The sequence below is a fragment of the Trachinotus anak genome, unplaced genomic scaffold, assembly GCF_046630095.1.
Source record: "Trachinotus anak isolate AG129_WGS33_773 ecotype Australia unplaced genomic scaffold, CSIRO_AGI_Tana_v1 ptg000008l, whole genome shotgun sequence".
NCBI classification, from domain to species: Eukaryota; Metazoa; Chordata; class Actinopteri; order Carangiformes; family Carangidae; genus Trachinotus; species Trachinotus anak.
The window spans coordinates 8,125,706-8,146,251 of NW_027273859.1; the positions used below are offsets into that span (position 1 = coordinate 8,125,706).

General features: G+C 45.6%; 1 protein-coding gene across 10 annotated transcripts in view; it reads right to left on the bottom strand.

Moving 5' to 3' along the window:
- Positions 1-20,546, bottom strand: part of ncor2 (nuclear receptor corepressor 2) — an 84,539-nt gene that overhangs the window by 6,217 nt on the left and 57,776 nt on the right. For 2 of the 10 annotated variants that reach the window (XM_071482288.1, XM_071482289.1), the window contains 24 exons: positions 17,101-17,243; positions 16,823-16,961; positions 15,592-16,021; positions 14,302-14,422; positions 13,452-13,728; positions 12,642-12,689; positions 12,166-12,330; positions 11,870-12,006; positions 11,577-11,676; positions 11,275-11,385; positions 10,405-10,508; positions 8,017-8,167; positions 7,651-7,800; positions 7,414-7,506; positions 6,661-6,878; positions 6,221-6,566; positions 5,870-6,070; positions 5,026-5,277; positions 4,126-4,278; positions 3,753-4,037; positions 3,444-3,627; positions 2,823-3,316; positions 456-586; positions 102-274 (listed from right to left, as the gene is read on the bottom strand). In XM_071482288.1, coding sequence (XP_071338389.1) covers positions 102-274; positions 456-586; positions 2,823-3,316; positions 3,444-3,627; positions 3,753-4,037; positions 4,126-4,278; positions 5,026-5,277; positions 5,870-6,070; positions 6,221-6,566; positions 6,661-6,878; positions 7,414-7,506; positions 7,651-7,800; positions 8,017-8,167; positions 10,405-10,508; positions 11,275-11,385; positions 11,577-11,676; positions 11,870-12,006; positions 12,166-12,330; positions 12,642-12,689; positions 13,452-13,728; positions 14,302-14,422; positions 15,592-16,021; positions 16,823-16,961; positions 17,101-17,243 — 4,606 coding nt within the window. The remainder of the gene's footprint in view (positions 1-101; positions 275-455; positions 587-2,822; positions 3,317-3,443; positions 3,628-3,752; positions 4,038-4,125; positions 4,279-5,025; positions 5,278-5,869; positions 6,071-6,220; positions 6,567-6,660; positions 6,879-7,413; positions 7,507-7,650; positions 7,801-8,016; positions 8,168-10,404; positions 10,509-11,274; positions 11,386-11,576; positions 11,677-11,869; positions 12,007-12,165; positions 12,331-12,641; positions 12,690-13,451; positions 13,729-14,301; positions 14,423-15,591; positions 16,022-16,822; positions 16,962-17,100; positions 17,244-20,546) is intronic. The other 8 variants (XM_071482291.1, XM_071482295.1, XM_071482294.1 and 5 more) reach the window with 8 other exon arrangements.

Genomic DNA, 20,546 nt, shown 5'->3' on the forward strand with positions numbered 1-20,546 from the left:
ATCATCCAAATCAATCAATCCCAGTAGGACAGTGGCCACTCAATGCTTTCAACATTTATTTCTCTCGTTTCAAAATGATCCAGATTGACAGTAATTCCTACCGGTCTCTGTTGCGTTCTCCACCAAGGCCCTCCATATAGCGGGGCCCTTGGGCTGACTCCTGTGAGGTGGGTGGGAGCTGGGAGGCACTGGGTGGACGGGTCAAATCCAGGACCGGAGAACCGTGGTAGCTTTGCTGCTGGCTCTGCCTAGTGTAGTCTTTAGTTATCACCTCCTGTTTATGTAAAGACATATCCACGTCAAGAGACATGGGACAGCATTAGCAGACATACATAATAATACCTTTTCTGTTCAGCACTTAGGAAACATACATAGGTGTACATGCATATAAAGATGTGATTCTCATGCTATTGTGCTGTTTTTGCAGTTGTAATGCATTGGTTGAGCAGTCTTACACTGATGTGCTGTGCCAGGGTGACCACCCTCTGACTGCCTTTAACACAGGGGGACGGGGGCTGTTGGCCTGGAGACAGTCTCTCTTCAGACGGAGGACGGTAAAGACCATGCGTCTCCATCTTCTGTTGAGCTGAGAGTCAAATCCAGAGAACAGACACACATGCACACCCACACACACACACACACAGGCAAAAATCACAGCCATACATGGATAATGTTAGTTTTGTTTTGTAGTCCATGGTTACACAAATCAAGATCTCTAAAATATGCTAACGAAAACATGCGCAATTCAGAAATGTCCGTCCATCCATCAGGACTTATGGTGGATGTGCAGTTTAAACATTTCATGTAGCACCTGCACGGTGGCTTAAAGGGCAAGCTTTGCTATAAAAACACTATATGAAAGTGAGTGTGACAAGCTTCGTCACATCTCTTCACTATTTGCATACAGACCTAGCAACCCTGGCTTAGGCCAGAAATGATACTAAAATTGACTGGTTTTGCATCAGTAACTCATAAATGAACACTCATAAGGTCACTTTTTAACTGAAGACCCTTTTTCCACCAAAGACAGATAGATTAAAAAAAAAAAGTATTAAGTACTGCCTCAGAGACAAAGAGACTACAAATGCATTTACTGCATGAGTACAAGTACAAAACTTAACTCAAGACAGGCCCATTTATGGTAAGCCATGAATTTATGAAATTATTGTTTAACCATTTTGGGACTAAAGCGTTCCGCTTGCATGCTCTAGAGAGAACTAATGAGCCTATTTCAAGATTGTTTTTCCCTTGTGCGTCATGTCTCACTATGTGTTTTCTGACACAACTCTTGCACTACTGTATTTATCTCAGGAGAGGATGATGTAAGTTGAGCATCGGAGGGAGGGAGGGGAGGTGGGGGGGCTGTATGGACTCCCAGAGAGGACTAGTCCCCTAGAGGGACAGGACGCTGTGGTTTTTGTTGTTAGCTAGCAACGACAGAGGAGACTGGGTCCATTTGAACAGCAGCGTACTACAGTATTTATCTCAGGCCTTTCTCTCTGTGGTCCTGTTTGTGAATGTGTGCCAACAGCAAGGTGTCGATGTCCTATCTGCCTAAGAGCCTCGGCTGTTTTGAGAAGCATGCCTCCTGTTAAGTACTGTATATACAAAACTATATTAACACACATTTGCACTCAGCATGCAGTCACTTGCCCTGCAGTCTTGTATAAATACAGACGTGACACGCTGTTCTACGAAGCAGAAAACAACAAAAACAACAACAACAACAACAAACATATTCACATTCCAAACTCCCAGAGGCTTGATTGAGACATGTGTTGAGTGTTGGGTGTGTGTGGGAAAAAAATTAAACCAAAAAAATTAGCATAAATTACAGTGAGCCATAAATAGGAACATGCAGAGATTTGGAGGGCTGGAAGCTGTAGTACCCCCCTCCCCCTGGATGGCTGAAAGTCTCCCCAGTCTTTTCCACGTGCCTCCCCTTTCAACACGGTCCTTCTGTGCAGCACTGGTGCTCTCTGCGACCCCAGGGGGTCAGTTTGGTGGTTGGTAAGGCTTTCAATGACCTTTAATGAAAGGGACTCTCACACCTATTCAGTTCCCCTTTAGTCAGCTGGGTTACATGCGGTCATTGTGCCTCAGCACAATGTGTTTCAAGAAGGTCTGTGAGCGTCTACATGAAAGAGTGCCTCATAAGACATGCAGCAGTGAAGTAGAGCCACTGCATGTGTAAAGTCAAAGTGCTTGAATTACAAGCAGTCTCATTTAACACAGGGTATAAAAGCCTCCTGTGGTGCAATGCCTTTTCAAGTGTCTAAAATATTCTTTTCATGCCCACTTGCATGTGGGGAAATATTCTGTTTAAAGTAAGCAGCCGAGAGGGAGGGAGGAGGGGTGCCACGTTAAGTTCAAGTCACATCATCTACGAAAAGAAAATTAAAAATAAGCAGCAAAGGATGTTCCGCCTTAATGTCCCACCAGCTTTAACTACCTTAAATGACGCCTTAAAGGACACCTAGGATCTTCTTCATGGAAAATTAAATGTGCTGTTGTTATTAATATTTTAACAATGCTGTATCAAGCTTATAAACTGCCTCTTCATATTTCATTTCAGCCAGACAGGTCCAATTTGGACAGGCTAGAAGTTTGGTTTTCCAGTGGTCACCCTTGGTGGTCTTTAAGTCTGTAAAGTAACTAATAATAAAACTGGAAAAAAGCAAAAAATTATAGCATTGAAAGAAAAAAATGTAAATGAATTGGGCTGATTTGATAATGCCAACCACCACAGCGTGCAATAGGCCACAGACTGACGGGGGAGGGTCTGGGTGATGAGGGGGACCCTGGGATCCAGAGCGTCTTACCATCAGTGGCGCTGCTGGCAACAAGCGAACCCGTCTCTGGCATCCCCGTTTCACAAGAAATTTGACGCATTATAATCGCGTTTATGAAGTTGGCCGCAGTCATGGTGGTCTTACCGAGTGCTCGGAGCTCTTGTTCCTGAATGGACATCGGTTTGTTTTGAGTCTTTTCCCTACTAGGCGTACCACTTTCACCACGGCCAGGAGGGTTATCCAACTGGGGAGGCAGTAGGTGCTGGGGCCGGCCTGAAGCCGAGGTATAGGAACCCGGATATATTCCTGGGCTGGGGCTGGACAGCTTGGGGTCTGATTTACTGGAGGGTCCGTGCTGGTCCTGCACATGCTTGGTTAGACCTCCCCTGATTTTGCCTCCATCACGACTCTGCTCTTTGGCTACACTTGAGTCCATGACAGATGGGTAGGCCTCAGGGGGCACACCTGTCCGTTGGAGGTGGCCAGGGTAACCCTGGTAGCGTGCTGGCCCTGAGGGCATGGACCTGACGGGCCAAACAAAACGCACTTAATAAACATGGCAGTCAAAATGTGAAACTTTGCTCTGAATGTTATGAGAAGTTAGCTTTGTTCCAGTGTTGTTGTGGTGAAAACAGAAATAAAGTGCCGCACCGTAGCACAGATGAGCTGGGGTGTTCGCTGACAGAGAGGCTTTTGGCCCCAGTGTGCAGGACGCTTGGCCTCTGCTGCACGTTCTCCTGGGTGCGAGGGGACACTGGGGAGTGCTGGTGGCTGTACGGTTGGGAAGCAGGTCTCACACTGCTGCTGCTACTGTTTGTCAAGCTGTGCTCTGTACCTTCGAAGCACAAAACGGACACATTTCATTCCACAGATGCATTACTAGATCTATGCTGCCTTTACTTTTTACATGCAGACTAAACTGAAAAAAAACAAAAAAAAAAAACACCAACTGCTCCACACCTGGTCGCCAGATGGGGGCGTGCTCCACATTTCCAAGAGACCCGCCCTTCTCTCTGTCACGCTCTCGGTCTCTCTCTCTGTCCCGATCCCGGTCCCTTTCCCGTTCTCGGTCTCTCTCGCGCTCTCTTTCACGATCCCTCTCCCGGTCCCGTTCACGCTCCCTCTCTCTCTCCCGCTCTCTGTCTCTCTCCCGGTCCCTCTCTCTGTCACGTTCACGGTCTCGCTCACGCTCGCGCTCTGAAGATGAGGATGTGCCTTGTATCTTGTTCATGTGTGAGGGGCCAACTGCACAAGAGAAAAAGAACAAAAATTATGAAGACAGTGCTGCATATTTAATCTCTGGGCGAGTTTGCTTGTGTGAACTGAATTGTACCTGGTGAGATGGGGGAGGTGGTGTAAGGCCTGGCAGGGAAGGTGGTGCTTCCCCCGGGGATGTAGGTAATGCGATCCATTGGGGAGCCTGCTGTCCCTGCAGAGGGAGGGACCAGGACAGGTAAGTGTGGCACCTGAGAAAGATCGATGATCCCTAGAGGACAGAAAGAAGAGGAGGGTAAAGGAAAACCTAATAACTGGGCCACATGTGTTTTGGAATGGAGGACAACAGCTAAATAAAGCACATACTGTTGTCTCATATTGGTCCACTTTGCCTTATGTCATTCAGGAATGTAACAGTTTTTATGAATACTATAATAATGCAAGAAAAAGTTTGTCTCTTTGAAATAAAATTACCTTTTGTAAAAAGAGATTATAAATCAACTACTAAGTCAAAGCACTAAACTGAGAGAGCAGCGTTGGATCTGACCGCTGGAGCCTTTCAAGACAAAATATTCAAAACCAAACTCACTCACAGCTCCTTCACTGACTCCACAAGACAGCAACATTCAGCAACTTACATGCATTTCAACTTACTTCAATCAGATAGACAAATGGAAGATAAATACTGTAGTAAGATACTAGACGGTGTTGAGGACCAAGTCATATCAATCATGCTTCCTTCTCTAGCAGCTACTAAATATCTTTAACTGCTGCTTGATGCAGCACACCAGCTGATTGCCCACAGGTTATGTAGGTCAGACAAGTGCAACATGCAGCTTAAGATAAAAAATATACCAAGAGATTACAGCAGAGTGAACAAGGTTAAGTAAACCACAAACACCTGTTATTAAATGAAGTCCAGGCAGCATAAATGCTGCTGATGTATAGGTAAGGTCTTAGCAAGCTCCATTACCTTAATATGACTCAAGCACAGTGTTGTGAAACCGGGTAGCCTTACCGCGTGGGGCTGCAGAGTAGGGCAGAGGAAGGGGCTGGTCTCGTGGAGTCAGGCCCCTCAGCAGGTCTGAGCGCTGGGCGGCCATGGCAGCGGCTGGGGGCCACTGGTGCATCTGCTGTGAGGTGATGTAGTCATTGAGCAACGTCTGGCGGTTCTCCAGGGCCGCGGTGTCAGGAAAGCCACGGATGAGGTAGGGATAGGGATGAGGGTACGCTGGGTTGGGGGCTAGGTGGCGAGGCAAGTAGTAGGCCGCTGTGGACGGAGAGTAGGAAACGTCTGTCATTCATATTAAATAGCAAATCAAAATGTTTGAAGGCCACACAGATGTTTTTGCTAATTTTCCCCTCATTAGATGTCTTCTCATGGCGATGTGTGTACAGGTTGCGCCTGTCTGAATGCGTCATATGATGTATGATGGTGTGATCGTGGTGCTAAAACTACCGACAAGAAGATGTTGTAGATGACAGTATGTGTGCTTCCATGTATTTGATTGGTCAGTGCAGTGGGTTTGCTGGATGTTGACACACTGTGTCGCAGTAAAAGTTGAGCTAATTTTGCACCAGCACTGAAGTCTTAAAGGATGTGATTGATGATTTGATGCAAGGCTGTTGTTGGTTTGAATCCTGCCGTACAACTTACACTTTTATAATTATTACAGACTTTGTCAACTTCCCATAACTCTCAGCAAAGCTCCACCAGACCTGACTAGAGCTGAGGTCTAATCAGGTCAGAATAAGTGAAAACACCTGAGTAGGTGTGCAGGGCCTTATATCAGAGTTTTTGATCACAAAGCTAAAATGTTCGACGTTTTGTTTTGTTTTTTCAGTTTTGACTGTGGCTGTACCTGGGTCAATAGGAATGCCGCGGGGCAGCGCTGCAGGATCAAAGGTTAAGGGGATTTGCCGGTACATGTCGGCTCCGAGACCCTGCAGCAGACGCTCATAGGCCTGCTGTTCAGGAACACCAGGCAGCGGTGATTTGGTGGCACTCATCTCCCTGGGTGTCGGCGTGGATTTACGCTCCTGAGGCGGATTCTTACTGGAACCTGGAGTAGAAATGAGGAAACAGAAGAATTTTATGTACACTGTTTGGGGTGAAGTATTTTGTTCTTGGATGTTTCAGCTGGTATGGCTATAGCGAGACCTTTTTTCAGACAAACAAAAACAACCGTCTTGACTGCCTAAGATATACCCACCATCATGCTGCCTTTGGCTTGCCTCCCTGGACAGAGGGGAGCCACGATGAGAGGGTCCAGGGTAAGCGGTCCTTAAGGCGCCTTTGTCATCATAGCCCACTGGGCTGTGATGAGCCTTGCCTCCCTGCTCTGACCCCAGCGTAAGGGGAGAAGAGCGGGCTATAGAGCTGGCTGTACTGACCACTGTGCTGGGGCGTCCTTTCTGTGCCTCTTCATAGCGGCCTCTCTCAGCACGGATCTCCAGGTGGGAGGGTGTGTTGTGGTAGGAACGTGGTGAACTGGCTATGATGGAGCGGACATCATGACGTTTCCCTGAAGCAGCTGCCTCCTGCTTCATGGGTGTTCCCTAAAGAGAAGCACAACAGGAAGTTTAATTGTAGAGAGGGCCAAACATTAAGGGTTGGATAGCGTCTGCATGTGCTGATAGTGTGTGTGTGTACCTGTGCTATGATGCCCTCTTTTGGAGGCTGTCTGAGCTCCTCCCTGGGAATGAGGTGGATGGAGCGCCCAGCCTCCTTCACAGTGGGGACCATGGACTCTCTGCCCTTCATTGGGTCAGAAAGTGAACTGGGTCCACGGGGCGGGGAACCCTCTCTCTTCATCTGTTTAGCCTCCCTCCTGAGGTATCCGTCCTGAGGGTCCAGATGACGAGGTATACCTGGAATCATGAAAATATATCAATCTCATTCTCAAACCAGAGTGGGCAGCATACTCCAATTTTTTCTTTCACAATTTCAGCAGAAGGGAGCTGAGAAATGAGAACCCGGCAGGACAGATACAAGGAAATTCTCTAAAATGCTTCATCCACAACTGTCTCTGGGCAAGATGAGACAAGATGGTTATCTGACTTGACTGCCATCAGATAGATAAATACAAATACCAACATGAAAGTGCTCATGCCATTGGGTGAGTTCTGGTAAGCTGGCACCATCTGTTTCTTGAAAGCAAAAAAGTCAAAAGAAAAAACTGTTTTTCTGCAGCTCTGTGAATGAGCACTGAGTGTGTGGGCTGAAGAAGTGGGAGCACAAAGAGTGAGTGCCTTCAGGAAAAACACAGAACACAAGCAGAGACAACATTACACATAATTCTCTTACAAGCAGATATATTTACATTCAAGTTCATTTAATCTGCTGCAATATTTTTTTTCTCAGTCCATTTGTGTCACTTTGGTCTTCTGTGCTGTGTTATCCTACCTTGTGAGATGGAACCACGGATGTGATGAGCATCCTTGTAAGATGTGTGGTGCGGACTGTCCCTATCGTGAGGCATGGCCCGACCAATCAGACCTGAGATAGAGGGGAAGGCGTGGTGAAATCCAACTACAGGAAATGCTTCAGTCAAGGTATATGTGATTAAACAAGGGTCAAACATGGTTGGCCTCTGTCACTCTCTCAAAAAGCCACTGGATGTAAAGTGGAGTTTTCTTTTACCTTCACAGTTGGCAGCAGACAGTGAATCCCTCATAGGCAGCCCTCTAGAGATGCCTCCCTCCATAGCATCATAAGGACGCTTTAGGCCAAGAATTTCCCCTGACTGCCCAGGGCCTCGGCCCTCATCTTTAGGGGTCTGAGAAGCAGCGCCTACAAATAACAAAAATATTATCTCATACATCTCTTATATCTCATCTTGTTGTTTAGGGTTATTTTGTATAACTAACTCTGGGTGCAGTATCGGATTTTCAAGGTTCTTTTAGTGGAAACTATTCAATTTTTTGGGCTTTTGCCAGATCTTGTGCAAAATGAAAGTCACAGTCAGCCACAGCATGAAGTATACTGTAGCCTAGGTGAAGTACTCACGTTCATATGTGAGAATGTGCCCGCTGATGCCCTCATACACCAAATGGCCTTTAGACAGTGCCTCATCTCGCTCCCTCTCAGCTCGGCTGGCACTATCCTCTGTGATCAGACGGGTTATGGTTCCCTTATACAACACATCAGCCGGTGTCCCCTGTGGAGACGAGAGCAGACATGAGACCTGCACTTTATCAGTTTGTCAGTGAGCAGCAGGAGCTGATCTTAAGACAGGGACAAAATCTGATCATGGCTTTTATAAACACAAATTGGAGAAGGGACTGACAAGAGACAGTATCCACTATCCAGCGGGTGCCATTTACAAGCCTCATTTTGGTCAGTTTTCACAACCACCTTTACATGCTAAAGTCACATATGAAAAAAAAAAAAAGATCAAGCCTCATTCTCAGCAAACTAACGGGAACTAGTCTCCCCACAGGCTCCTCCCTTTCTAGCTAAATACAAAGACAGCTGCAAAAAGAATGCCACGATCAAGTAAGGCACAGATAACGGGTACCATTGGATCTACAGTATACCATGAAATACTGTACAATGTCAATGGGCTTACACTGAATAGTCAGATCTGTTATAGGTATAATTACTATCAAGAAACCTGATGGTAGATAAGAGACATTTCAAAACACTATGAATATATAACACAGTTATGTAACAGACTGTAGCTAGCTGAATATATAAGGCAGCTAGCTACAGCGCTTACTCAATAAAATACTTGACCAATCTCTGTTATCAAGCCCCCTAATAAAATCAATTTAGAAAACAACTCCGAAGGGCTGCTAATAAATCATAGTGCAGATCAATAATCGTGACTGATACAGTTATGGTGCAGACAGTGTGTGTTTCTTCTCAGGATTGTTGAGTTAGATATAATTGGAATGACAGTGAGCTGTTTATTTTGCTGTAATGCATATTGTAGATAGTGTTACACAGAATGTGTATTGGAGTGTTTGTTTGTGTTTGTTACAACAATGACAGATAACCGGGATCTAAATAAATAAAACAACATATAAAACGAACCAACACAAAACAAACACAATGTGAAAAAACAGAGTAGTACTTCCCAAAGAAGTGGAGGTGCAACCACTTGGCAACAGTAGATGACAACGTCAGCTTTGTTAAAAGCTTGAGTCAAAAATCATTGAGTATGAGTCATATTTATACACTGCTTGGTGGAGAGATGAGAGCGGGGGAGGATGGTTAAGTAGGAGACACAGCAGTGTTGTTGAAGATGCTGCTGAATGTCGGGGGCCAGACAAGAAGGGTTTGCTGTAATGGGGGAGGTCAGATTTCTGTTTACAGGATCAGATGGCACTGACCAAAGCAGTCCTCATCTACACGTTAAGAAAGTGCACCATTGCCATCAATCATCTATAGCAAGCAGAACAAACAAACCAGCCATCCCTCTACAACAGCAGTGATTACACTTTATCGCTTTCACCTTTTCCCTGTTCTTCTATCACGGTGGATAACAGCCCCTTCTCTCTTGTATGCCAGCGGGATGTGATATTACAGTGGGCATATCAATGACTGGGTTTAGCCAGCGTCTAGAGTAAATAGATAAATAAGAGAGGGAACAGATGTGGTACAGTGTGTACCTGTTGCTAGGGTGACAGGGCCGCTCGGAGCTGTGGTTATGTCACCACAGCAGGGAAATCCAGCAGCCGCAGCACTTGGCCTGCCTCATGACCTCAACAGCTCTGCTGCTCTCTCTTTTCATCATAAGTACACAAGTCAAAGCCCAGTAACACGAGGGCTGGTATGTTTGACGGCAGCAACTTTAAAAGGTGTGGGCAGGTGCCAAGTGACAGCAGCGATATGGGCAAAGGGTGGGTTGTCTGTGCAACAAACATATAAGCTGCTACCATCCTGACCTTTACCACAGTTTAACAAAGCACCAGTTTCTGTTCAACGTTTACATCCATCTTTTTCTAGAGAAAGCAACTCATTTACCTGAGAGCGCTGCTCCTGCACAGTGATCTGAGAGGAAACACCAAAGTCTCTCCTGAACCCGCATAATGCCTCATTTTTAAACTGACTTATTTAATTCCAATGTCATTCAGAGGTTCTCCAAATAAAAGGGGAAGAGAAGTGTTTGCCAGTTATCTGTCGTAACGCACATATCCAAATTGAACACTGTCAGCACAATACTCTTAACACACTCACATCAGGGTTGCCGCACCCAATGCAGCACTAACAAACTCCACATATAGAGATTCTGTTACAATGAGAGTAAAAACATAGCGGTAGGGGTAGGGGTATCTGGAGATTGTGGTAGTTTTCCATCATTATCTTTGATATGTAGAAAAATGTAGAGAGAGAAAAAAAACTTTATTGTCCTGTATAGCAGCCTTAAGAAGGACTAAGGACCTAGCTCACCTGAGTAATGGAGCCCCCTCGGTAGGAAATCGGGGAATCTGGATGCATTCTGGTTCCTGGGATGCCCTTAGTGATACTGCCCCCCTGAACAGCTGGAATAGAAGCTGTAAAGATAGTAAAAACAATATTTATGTCACTAAAGGCCAAAGTGTACAGAAATATTAAGCGTAGTTAAAGTGGAAAACAATGTGAACAATCATTAGGAGTTAAGGTTCGTAAAAAAAAAGATGCAGATACAGCCAAAGCAAAAGCTTCAGTTGTTTTTATTCACTCTTATCAGATATCTCTAATTGTAACTTTCAGCCTGCAAAGTTTTTCACATTTGTTCTGAAAAAGACAAGTGAAGTGTGGAAGCACCACGGGCAGTAATTACAGCTGTGACTCTTCTTGAGTAAATGTGCACCAGCTTTGCAAACATGGCTTTGAGTTCTTTCTCCAATTCTTCACATCCTCTCAAGCTCTGTCAGATTAGATGAGCTTCAGTGGACTCAACTCCCCACGGAGAGAGTCAAATCTAGCCAGGGTCACTCATGTACATTCAGAGACGTGTCCCAAAGTCACTCCAGTGTGGTCTGTGCTGTCTGTCTCAGGTCACTGTCATGCTGAGGAGGTAAATCTTTCCAGCATAACAGAGCTCAGTGAAACATGTGGAATACCTTACACTTATTCAAGTTTGAGTGACAAAAATAGAATCGGTTTTGAAAAAAATCTGTTCAACTATGAAACAAAATTTGGAAGAGTAGAGTCTGAATATTTGCACTGGTGTCATTCTTTACCTGCCGATCTACACAGGACAAGGAGAACTGCAGAAGCAATGCGCCAATACTAGTTTAGTGTATATGCAAACAGAAGAAAAGGTGAGAAACACACCACGTCCAGAAGCACCATCGTGAGGCATCCCCTGGGCACACAGGTTGTCAGCCTGAGAAGATGAGCTGCGAGGGGACAACTGCTCCTGCTTTATCACGGGGAAAGGACCTGCTGCATAGTGCAGGACAGTTTGGGAAAAGCAAGGAAAGAACAGAGATGATAATGAGACAGTTGTATCTATGGTGACGCAGCAGATGATCAGGCCTCAATATCAGTTGTGACATGATGTTTTAGAAGTGGACAGCAACTTACAGAAAAGAAAAACAATAAGTGCACTAGTGCTTCCAGACACTTTTACTCACCCACTTTCCTCTGATCCATCCAAGGCAACCCCATTTGTGTGGGGGGCATCTTCCCATGGTCCAACCCATGAGCTGGGCTAGGCAGCTGCACTGGGGTGCCCTGAAGACACAAGTATTTGGTCATAATAGTGTTAGATTCTATTTATTTTGTCCATATCTTTCCATGTGGCAAATATTTAAGTATGCTCCTGAAAGTACATAAAAAAAAAAAAAATGCAATTTCCAAATCACTTGATTTCTGTGGGCTAACTATGACTATCTCAAAGGCTGTTTTAATTTGTCTGGTGCTCTACCTGAGTGATGGAGCCCCCTGGCTTGGTGGAGGAAATGAGAGGTGGTGGCTCTGGCATCGTGAGGGGTCTCACCGCTGCTAGCCGACCACTCTCCTGTGGTGCACTAGAAAGTGCAGGGTGGCCCGCTTGCTGGAACGCTGGAAGGCAGGAGACATTATGAGCTTGAGATCAGACTATCTGATTTTTGGGAGAAGATTTCTAGAGGCATTTTAGCATCAAGAAGCTCAAGTTCAAATAGAAATATTAAAATTTTGGCTTCTTAAGAACATAAAAACAGGCCACAGAAGAGGACTCACAGTTGAAGTGGAGCAAGTGCTGGTCATGACTGATCTTGGCCATGTCTCGTGGGGACATGGGGTACGGGGAGAGAACTGGGCGACCCAAGTTAGAGGTCCTTAGATCATCAGGGCCCAGTGCCTGCTTCTTGGCTTCGCTATGTGGAGAGAAAGCCCGGGACTTTTCTGAAACAACAACGACACACAAACAGAATCAGGACCAAAACACAGCACCCAACCTGACCTCCACAAATCCAAGAAGCTGTCCTGTTGCCACTGCCAGCTCACTGTTATCAACACTATTGTCACTGTCATCGTCATGAGCATGTAGAGCCTGTCATGCCACATCCCAGCCAGAGTGACACAGCACTGAATTATAGGCTAACATACACGGCAACCCACTGCTAATATTTAGTGATACAGGAGGTGATTGAACTGTAGTGTGCTCAAGGTGTAATTAGAAAGGAATAAGGGGAGAAGGCAAGGGGTGAACCTACTTAATCCCTGCAGGAGGGTCAGTAACCACCTCTCGTTGCCTTCCAGCTCTGAAGGGACACAAACACACCACAGATCATCGCATCCTCAGAATTTATCTCTCTCTTCCCAACAAACATGCCCTAACCACATGCTTTTACTACTATCACCACGTGATGTGAATTTAGTATTCACAAGCAGAGGAATGCTAATAAACACTAGCTTCAATGTAGTGTTGAAAATATGTCCACACCTGCCTCTGCTGCAGGTATAAAATAGCTTTTTAAGTCCTTTTTTCTAAAAAGTCGTAAAAAAGTGCTTGCTGTACATTATAGTTCACAGCTGGTGTGTCTTGCACTGTGCTCTCAGAGATTCACGTTCCACATGCTCACAGTAAGTGCGCTGAACTAGACTATATTCCCTTCTGGGTCAGTAGCAATACCGGATCATTTATCAGTTCCCTCTCCACAAGTGTCCCAGAAACACTTGAATACCCTAAACACTAGAGAACACAGACTCAAGGTTAGAGCATGTAGCAAGGACCAACTAAGTAAAACTAGATCAAATGCAACTCAAGCTCATTTCATAGTGCTAATCTGGTTTCCATAAATCCATTTGTCCTACACAATGTCAGCATTGTGCCATGTTACACAGACATTCACCCTGCAGTAGAGGGACACTAGTGATCATACAGAAATTAAATAATGGGATGGGAAAACAGACAAAAGGGGAGATTAATATGAAATGAATGGTGGAAATTGGGAGAGAGGTTCTGAGCTAAATGAGTTTATTGGCAATAAAAGTAGTTTTCTGAAATGATGGAGTTGTCGTACCATCCTTGTCGCTGGTGGAGGGGCTGCGTGGGCGAACACGAGGGCTGCTGCTGTGAAGAGCCTCCCTGTCTCTGTCTGCCTGCGGGGTATAAGGCTGCTGTTTCCCTGGCTGGCCTGAGAGCTGCTGCTGCTGTTGCTGTTGTTGCTGTTTGACCTCCTGGGAGGACTCCCCATGAGCCATGGTGATCTGCTGCTGGTACAACGCCAGGGCGTGGGGGGGCAGCACAGCCTTACCACTCCCACTCCGCTGACCACCCTGCATAGAGGCCTCTGGCATCTACACACAGGATGAGAGGCAAAGAAGAAAAGGTTACATAGACACCGCACACATAGCACAAGCCCAGTCCTATCTGGCATTTGACATATGATTAGCCACATACAGTATCTGACAAACATGATAGCTAAAAAACAGCTCTTATTTCTTGGTGAGCTCAAGTTTCCCTAATGTCTGGCATCTTGTTTCGTCTCCACAAAGCAATCTATCCCATCATCCTCCATCTGGCTGGCTTATCTTATACAAATATGACTCAACAATTTCACCTACAATACTCTTATCTCTTATCTCTTAACAGGGATAGCATTGATATCATTGCAATAGTAGAGTGAGTGAGTGAGTGAGTGAGTGAGTGAGTGAGTGAGTGAGTGAGTGAGTGAGTGAGTGAGTGAGTGAGTGAGTGAGTGAGTGAGTGAGCTGGGCAAATCAGTTTTCTGTTACAAAACACAACCTGGAGACACTTTTCCAGGGCTGAGAAGCTGAGATGCTCTTCACCTAACTGTTGTGTGATGTGTGAGAAAAGAAAAGTTAAAAAGTACATACAATGACACACACAAAGGTTAACCAGAGACTCACAATAGGTGGTATAGCAGCAGCCCTCTGTTTGAGCTGTTTCAGGTCCATGGGCTTCTGCAGTGGGGAGGATATGACTCCATCATGAGTGTAGTTCAGTAGGCTTGGCCGTGGAGAAGTCATTCTGCGCACACACAGATGCAAATGAGTTAGGGGGATTGAGCAGGAGGCTGAGAGTGAAGGGTACATCATTTTCTACCGTTTCTACCAATGGATGTAGAACCTCACAACTTTAATATGGCCACAAACTGCCTTCTGTCATCTGCTTTGCCCAACCGAAGCTAAATCAAACAATTCATTAGAAAACGTTTACAGATTTAAATAAATAAAAAACACCACAAGAAGAGCAGAGGTTCTGACTGTGCTTCCATCCCACATGCCTGCCTACCCATTCCCCCAGGAGACACAGGCACATTCACAAACCTCACTCACTAAACAAAGTATTTAAGCATTCAAATGTTGAGTGAGAGCAGTAATGTGTCTGTCTGTGCGTGTGCGTGTCTGTGTGTGTGCACGTGTGTGTGTGTGTGTGTGTGTGTGTGTGTGTGGTATGGATGTAGGATGTGTGCCGACAGAGCCTGACTGTGTGGAAAAAAATTACAAGCAAAAATCCATATCCATGTCTTGCACATCTGTCGAAAGCACACATTCTCTGAATCACAGACGGACACGCACTTTGATGCACGGCAACACAAAAGTGCACAAACGCACACATGTGCATGCATGCAGGCACACACATACACACACAAACACACACACTCGCTCCCTTTGTTTGCTTTGGCAGAGAGGGCAGCGTTTCCCTCGGCTCTGCCAGTACATGCAGTCTGCTGTCATGGAAAAAATTGAACAAATACCGTGCAAACAAAACTAATCACTCCTCCCACGCACTTTGACACCCATTTCTTGTGGCCTCATTCACAGACACACATACACGTGTATATGGAAAATATATATTCTCATTCATACAAAGTGCAAATAAAATCTCCAGCGGATAGAAAAGAGCAACCTGTGGCGTACACACAAGTGGCTTGCCAAATATGGCTTCACTGCTTTACAGTGTAGCTAGGCAACTAATAACACTTCAAAACCCTTGCTGCTTTATTTTTTGATGTCTGCTGTGGTAGACCAGAGAAGTAGGATACCTAGAAAACCACTGCTCAGAAACCAGAGGCCTTTTGACACAAATAAACTCCACCTGCCCTGATGATTTCACTGATAAAGCCAAAGAGGAAATACATTGTAAAACATTTTTCATATACAATTTTCACTTTACCTCTTGCTAAGAGTTCTTACCTGTTCTTATCTGTGTTGTCTGTCTCCTCCACTTCATCAGCGCTGCAGGTGGCACTAGAGTCACTGTCCCCATGGGAGCCCGTTTTGGCCCCATGGTCCTTCTTGGAGCTCTTGGTGGAGCTTTTTACTTCCTCCGTCTCTGCTGTAGGAGGTTTTTTATCTGTGGCATCGCTGGGTGGTGCTGGCTGCAGCTGCTCCTTGTTGGGCTCCCCTATCTCAGTCTTTATCTCCTGCTTGATGACTGAGTCTGCATCTTCTTTGACAAGAGGCTTCTCATCCCCTGCCTGGCCCACTTCTGATCTGGCTGCATCCTTGTCCGCAGCAATGGAGCCGGCCTTTGGCCGGCTTGAGCCCTCCTCCTTAACCTTGCTGTCCTCGGATGAATGTGGCGAGGGCAAGCTCTCTGTGTCAGAGCTGTTGTTGGCTCCACCTGGGAGGGACAGGGCACAAAGGGAAGCACAGATCAGAAAACAAGACTGGGATTATACTGTAAATCATGTTTATATCTCCTCGTCCTTTTTCCTTCCATCTTTTCCCCCATCTCTTTCTGCTAAACCAGATTCTTCACAGTGCCAGTCTTCTGTCTAATCAAGTTTCACTGTACAATAAGGAGGAACACAAAACCACTGGGATGATGGACGAAATCCCCTGAGGCCTCAGCGCTCTATTGTGAAAGTACAGTGTACACAGTATACTTGTATCAGACAACAGCAGGATTTCAGGACACTTTTACGTTTCTCACTGCAGAGCATGATTCTTCAAGGTATCTGTAAAGTCGAAGGTACTCCAATACAACAGTTCAGCCATAAATACTACCTTTAAAAAGATAATAATGTTCTGATTGACTGACACTGTAGGAGAGGTATTCATTTAATCATATGTGTATTGTTACAGGTTTTTTAGAACACCACAACTAACTCACAAACTCAAAAATAAGCACACAGATTAACTTCTGACTTTTCTCTCAATGTTTTAATAAAAACTGGCCATTAAAAGCTTTGTTAAGGTAGAATTTGTGACTGGTCTGTTGTATTGGATTGCACTTGCATTAAAATATATAGGTGTACAAAATGAAGTGTCCTGTGAGTCTCAGTATTAGCTGGCTGTCTTTTTGCTTTGCTGCATTTGACAAAAATGTACAGCAACAAGCTTGATATTAATCATCTTACATAATTAAATGCTGATGCACATAACCATTTTATAACCAATTTACACTTAACTACTGGTGTACCTTCTCCGTCTTCAGGGGCCTCCTCTTCATTTCCACTGGCTCCTGAACCCTCCATCTCCTCCTCCTCTGGTGCATACGGGGCACTGGCCTCCTCATTCTGCGGGGCTTTGCCCCTACGACGGGCCTTTCGCTCCTTCTCCTGGGTCAAGACAAACGTGCACTAAATAAAAGCAGTCCACAGATCTTATAGCTTGGTGGTGCAAAAAAATGAATGAATGACTTCCCTCTCTTAGCATCATGTAGTGCAAATACGGCTCAGAAACTTTCCCTGTGCTTACCGATTTCATTTTATGCTGCTGCAGAATCTCATCAAGTTTCTGCCTCTTCTTGTAGTTGAAGTAGAAGTTCTTGCACTGTGAAACGGTTTTTGATCCCACCATCTTGGCGATGGCAGACCAGTTCCTACCATACTGGAGAAGGCCTGGAATTAACAGATGGACAGGCAGAGGGATTAGAATAGTGGAAAAGGAACAAAGACAGACAAAGATGGTCTGAAGCCTCCATATCAAACGATATTCTCTATGAAGTTGTAAAAACGCGATGTAAGCTGTGCAACAGTTATTTAGATTTCTCTACTATGAAGAACTTCTCCAACCACAATCTCTTTGAGTGCACAGTATGGAAGTCGCTCTATGATAAATCAACAGTCATACGCATCCGTCTCTACACAGCTGTCAAAACTATAGCACAGCCTGGGTGTTTAGTTCACGATGCAACATAGACACAGTCCCACTCTCAGCAGCAGCAAAGCTCGATAGGTTACACTTCCTAAGCAGAGACAGAGAGAGATACAGAGAGACAGGGGAGAGAGCGAGGGGAGCGGTGGTGTGGTGGCTGACCCATCAGTCACACCGATGACATCACTAACTCTACCCACTGGGGTCACTCCGTGTCATATTCTAACTGACTTTGATGTGACCCAGTTCCAAGAAACCCTAGTCCTTTAGCCAGTCAACCACATGATTGTGCCTTACACAAGAGTCTACAGGCACCCGCTGGGCCAGAGCTGTGATAGATCAACCTGTCATGAAACAAACACACACGCAATCACTTAGTGTATGTGTGCTAAAAGAAGAGCTGTAGAGCGCAGTCAGTGTGTAAGTGCAAGTTGAGTGAGAAAGACAGATAGCGTAGAATCTGCTTTGGTGTCCCCCCCCCCCCCAGAGTCTGCTGTTAGCTAAAGGCAGCTCATTAACAGTGTGTGTTGTAAGAGGCTTAAGCTTACACCACCCACTTGTTTCCTGTGCCAGCCTGACAGGTCCTGGCAACCGGACACTCTCTCAAAGGGTTGGGGGGGGTTGTTCACAGGCAGAGAGCCAACACCCCCTGGTATAACCTTGGTCATGAGTTCAGAGGTCTCTGCATTTCATCGCTTAATGGAGGCAGTAGGACAACAAGCACAGCTCCGAGCCAAAGGAAAGGAAAGGACAGCTGTTTACAGCCCTGTAATTTCAACAGTCCAACTAATCAGAAAGACTGATACCAACAATTTATTGAATGATGCTTGTTATAAGTAATAGCTGCAATAAAAGCTGGCCTGTTAGTTGTTTACAAGTTTCATTTCTAGGAAATTATTCAAAGAACTGTATTTATTTATGGTTAAATAAACATGTCACCAAAAATATCGTAAATTATCCAGTAAACTGTCGACACGCAATCTATCCCTTGCAAAGAAAACTGGTTATATTTATCTCCACAGTGACATAAGTGAAATACTACCGCTGTCACAAATATCTACTGATAAAAAAAAAACTCTTTTGCATCTAAGGAAGCTGTGCATCAACCGGCAAATGTGAGAAGATTTATGATATTCACAGTCACACTGAGAATTTATTAATGTCGGTATAAAAAGAGCTACCATAACAAGCAAAGGTGATCTTCAAGTCTGAGCCGTTGGTGTCTAAAAGCTGCTGCACACCTACAACCTGTCAAGTGGTAAAGTGGAAGAGGTTTTTCAGCTGAAATATTCATCACTGCCACTTAAAGGAACTGCTAGGAAAGCTCCTCCAAGAAAGAACAGTTGGCCTGGCTTGCTCCGAGAGGACTGAGACACGTGATCGACACCTATCAACCTTTTACAGTCGTCTCACAAGAAGGGGTGGAGGTGAGGGTGCAGTTAGACACTGTTTAAGCTGCCAGAGTACACACAAACATACACATGCTCAGACAAAAAAGACACAAACAGTGGAATAATATCACAACACATTCAAACTGAGGCAAACACTTTGCTGCACCCAGTGAACTTGAAGCAACAACAATTCAGTTCATCCACTGAACGTCAAAGGTCACTTTGTTATGACCTCGAGCTACATCCAGTTTATTCCACTGTAAGCACGTACTCAAAACACAATCCCAAGCTGCTCTGCTTGACTCAGGATCTCAGTTGCTGGAGCAACACACATGGAACAAACATCCAATCAGCAGCAGCAATACTGAAGCAGGTGGTCGTCTCACATCCAATCAGGACACTGTGCTCCCATTAGCTCCTCCCACCGAAAGTCCAATCAACACCTGGTGCAGCCAGAAAGTGGTTGTTCCTGTCTGTCACATGCCTGTCACTGCAGCCCGTCGCCTGGTGGCCCCGCTGTAGATAACACTATCAGACAGTCTGATCTCTGGAGGGCCAGCCGGGAAGCTCTTCGGGGCTGGGCCTTCCGATCCAGAGCAGAGGAGATGAAAACAGCTCAGTCTCGGTGCTCCCTCTGCCAGCTGGCTTGATACTTGAGCCGGTGTCAGGTTGACGTGTTCCAAAACAGCACATGCTCCTGGCCTCTCCCCTCCTTTTCCTCTCACTCTGTCCTCCCTGTGCTTCGGTGAGTGCTGGTCTGTTCCTCGCTGCCGTGTCTCTCCCCAATGGCGGTTGTCTGGGAAGACTTCCACAGGAAAGTGGGACTGTGGGGCGGTGCTATGTGCTCAGCCTTTCTCTCCCCTCATCTGATCTCTCCTCTATCTCTCTTTTTTTCCCTCCCTCCCTCTCTCCGTCGGTCTGTCCCTCCCCCTACCTCACTCTGCCAGCAGGCACAGCGGCACACAGACAGACACACACACACACACACAAATGCATGAGTGAGTACACACTCACTTGAACCCTCTCTCTCTCTCTCCCTCTCTGTCTCTCTTGTTAATACTCTAACACACAGACGCAAACACACACTCAGGCAGTCCAAGAGTAAACAGAGAGCAGCCCAGAGAGAGAGGGAGGGTGGGAGAGAGAGGGGGAGAGGGAGGGAGAGAGAGAGAGAGAGAGAGAGAGAGAGAGAGAGAGAGAGAGAGAGAGAGAGAGAGAGAGAGAGAGAGAGAGAGAGAGAGAGAGAGAGAGAGAGAGAGAGAGAGAGAGAGAGAGAGAGAGAGAGCTGAGCCACTGAGCTAAAGAGACAATAAAGAAAGGGAAAGGATACAGAAGTAGAGAGTAAGCAAAGAGAGAAGAGGGGGGAATACAGGAGGGGGAAGAGGGAGTTGATGTTGATACCATGAGAAAGCATAAAGGCTTTCACATTTTTCCTGACTGACCTGCTTTTCATCTTGAATGTGACCTCTCACCAGTCTATAACAACACAGAGTGAGGGGAGAGAGAATGTGAGTGAGGGAAAGAGGCGCTTGCCAAATCTTCCAGAGCTCTTGCCAATCTGGGCCGTTGCCATCTCCCGTCCGAGAGACACGGACAGAACAAGAGGCAGAGATAGAACAACAGTGGAGGAGAAAGAGAGAAAAGATAATAATATGG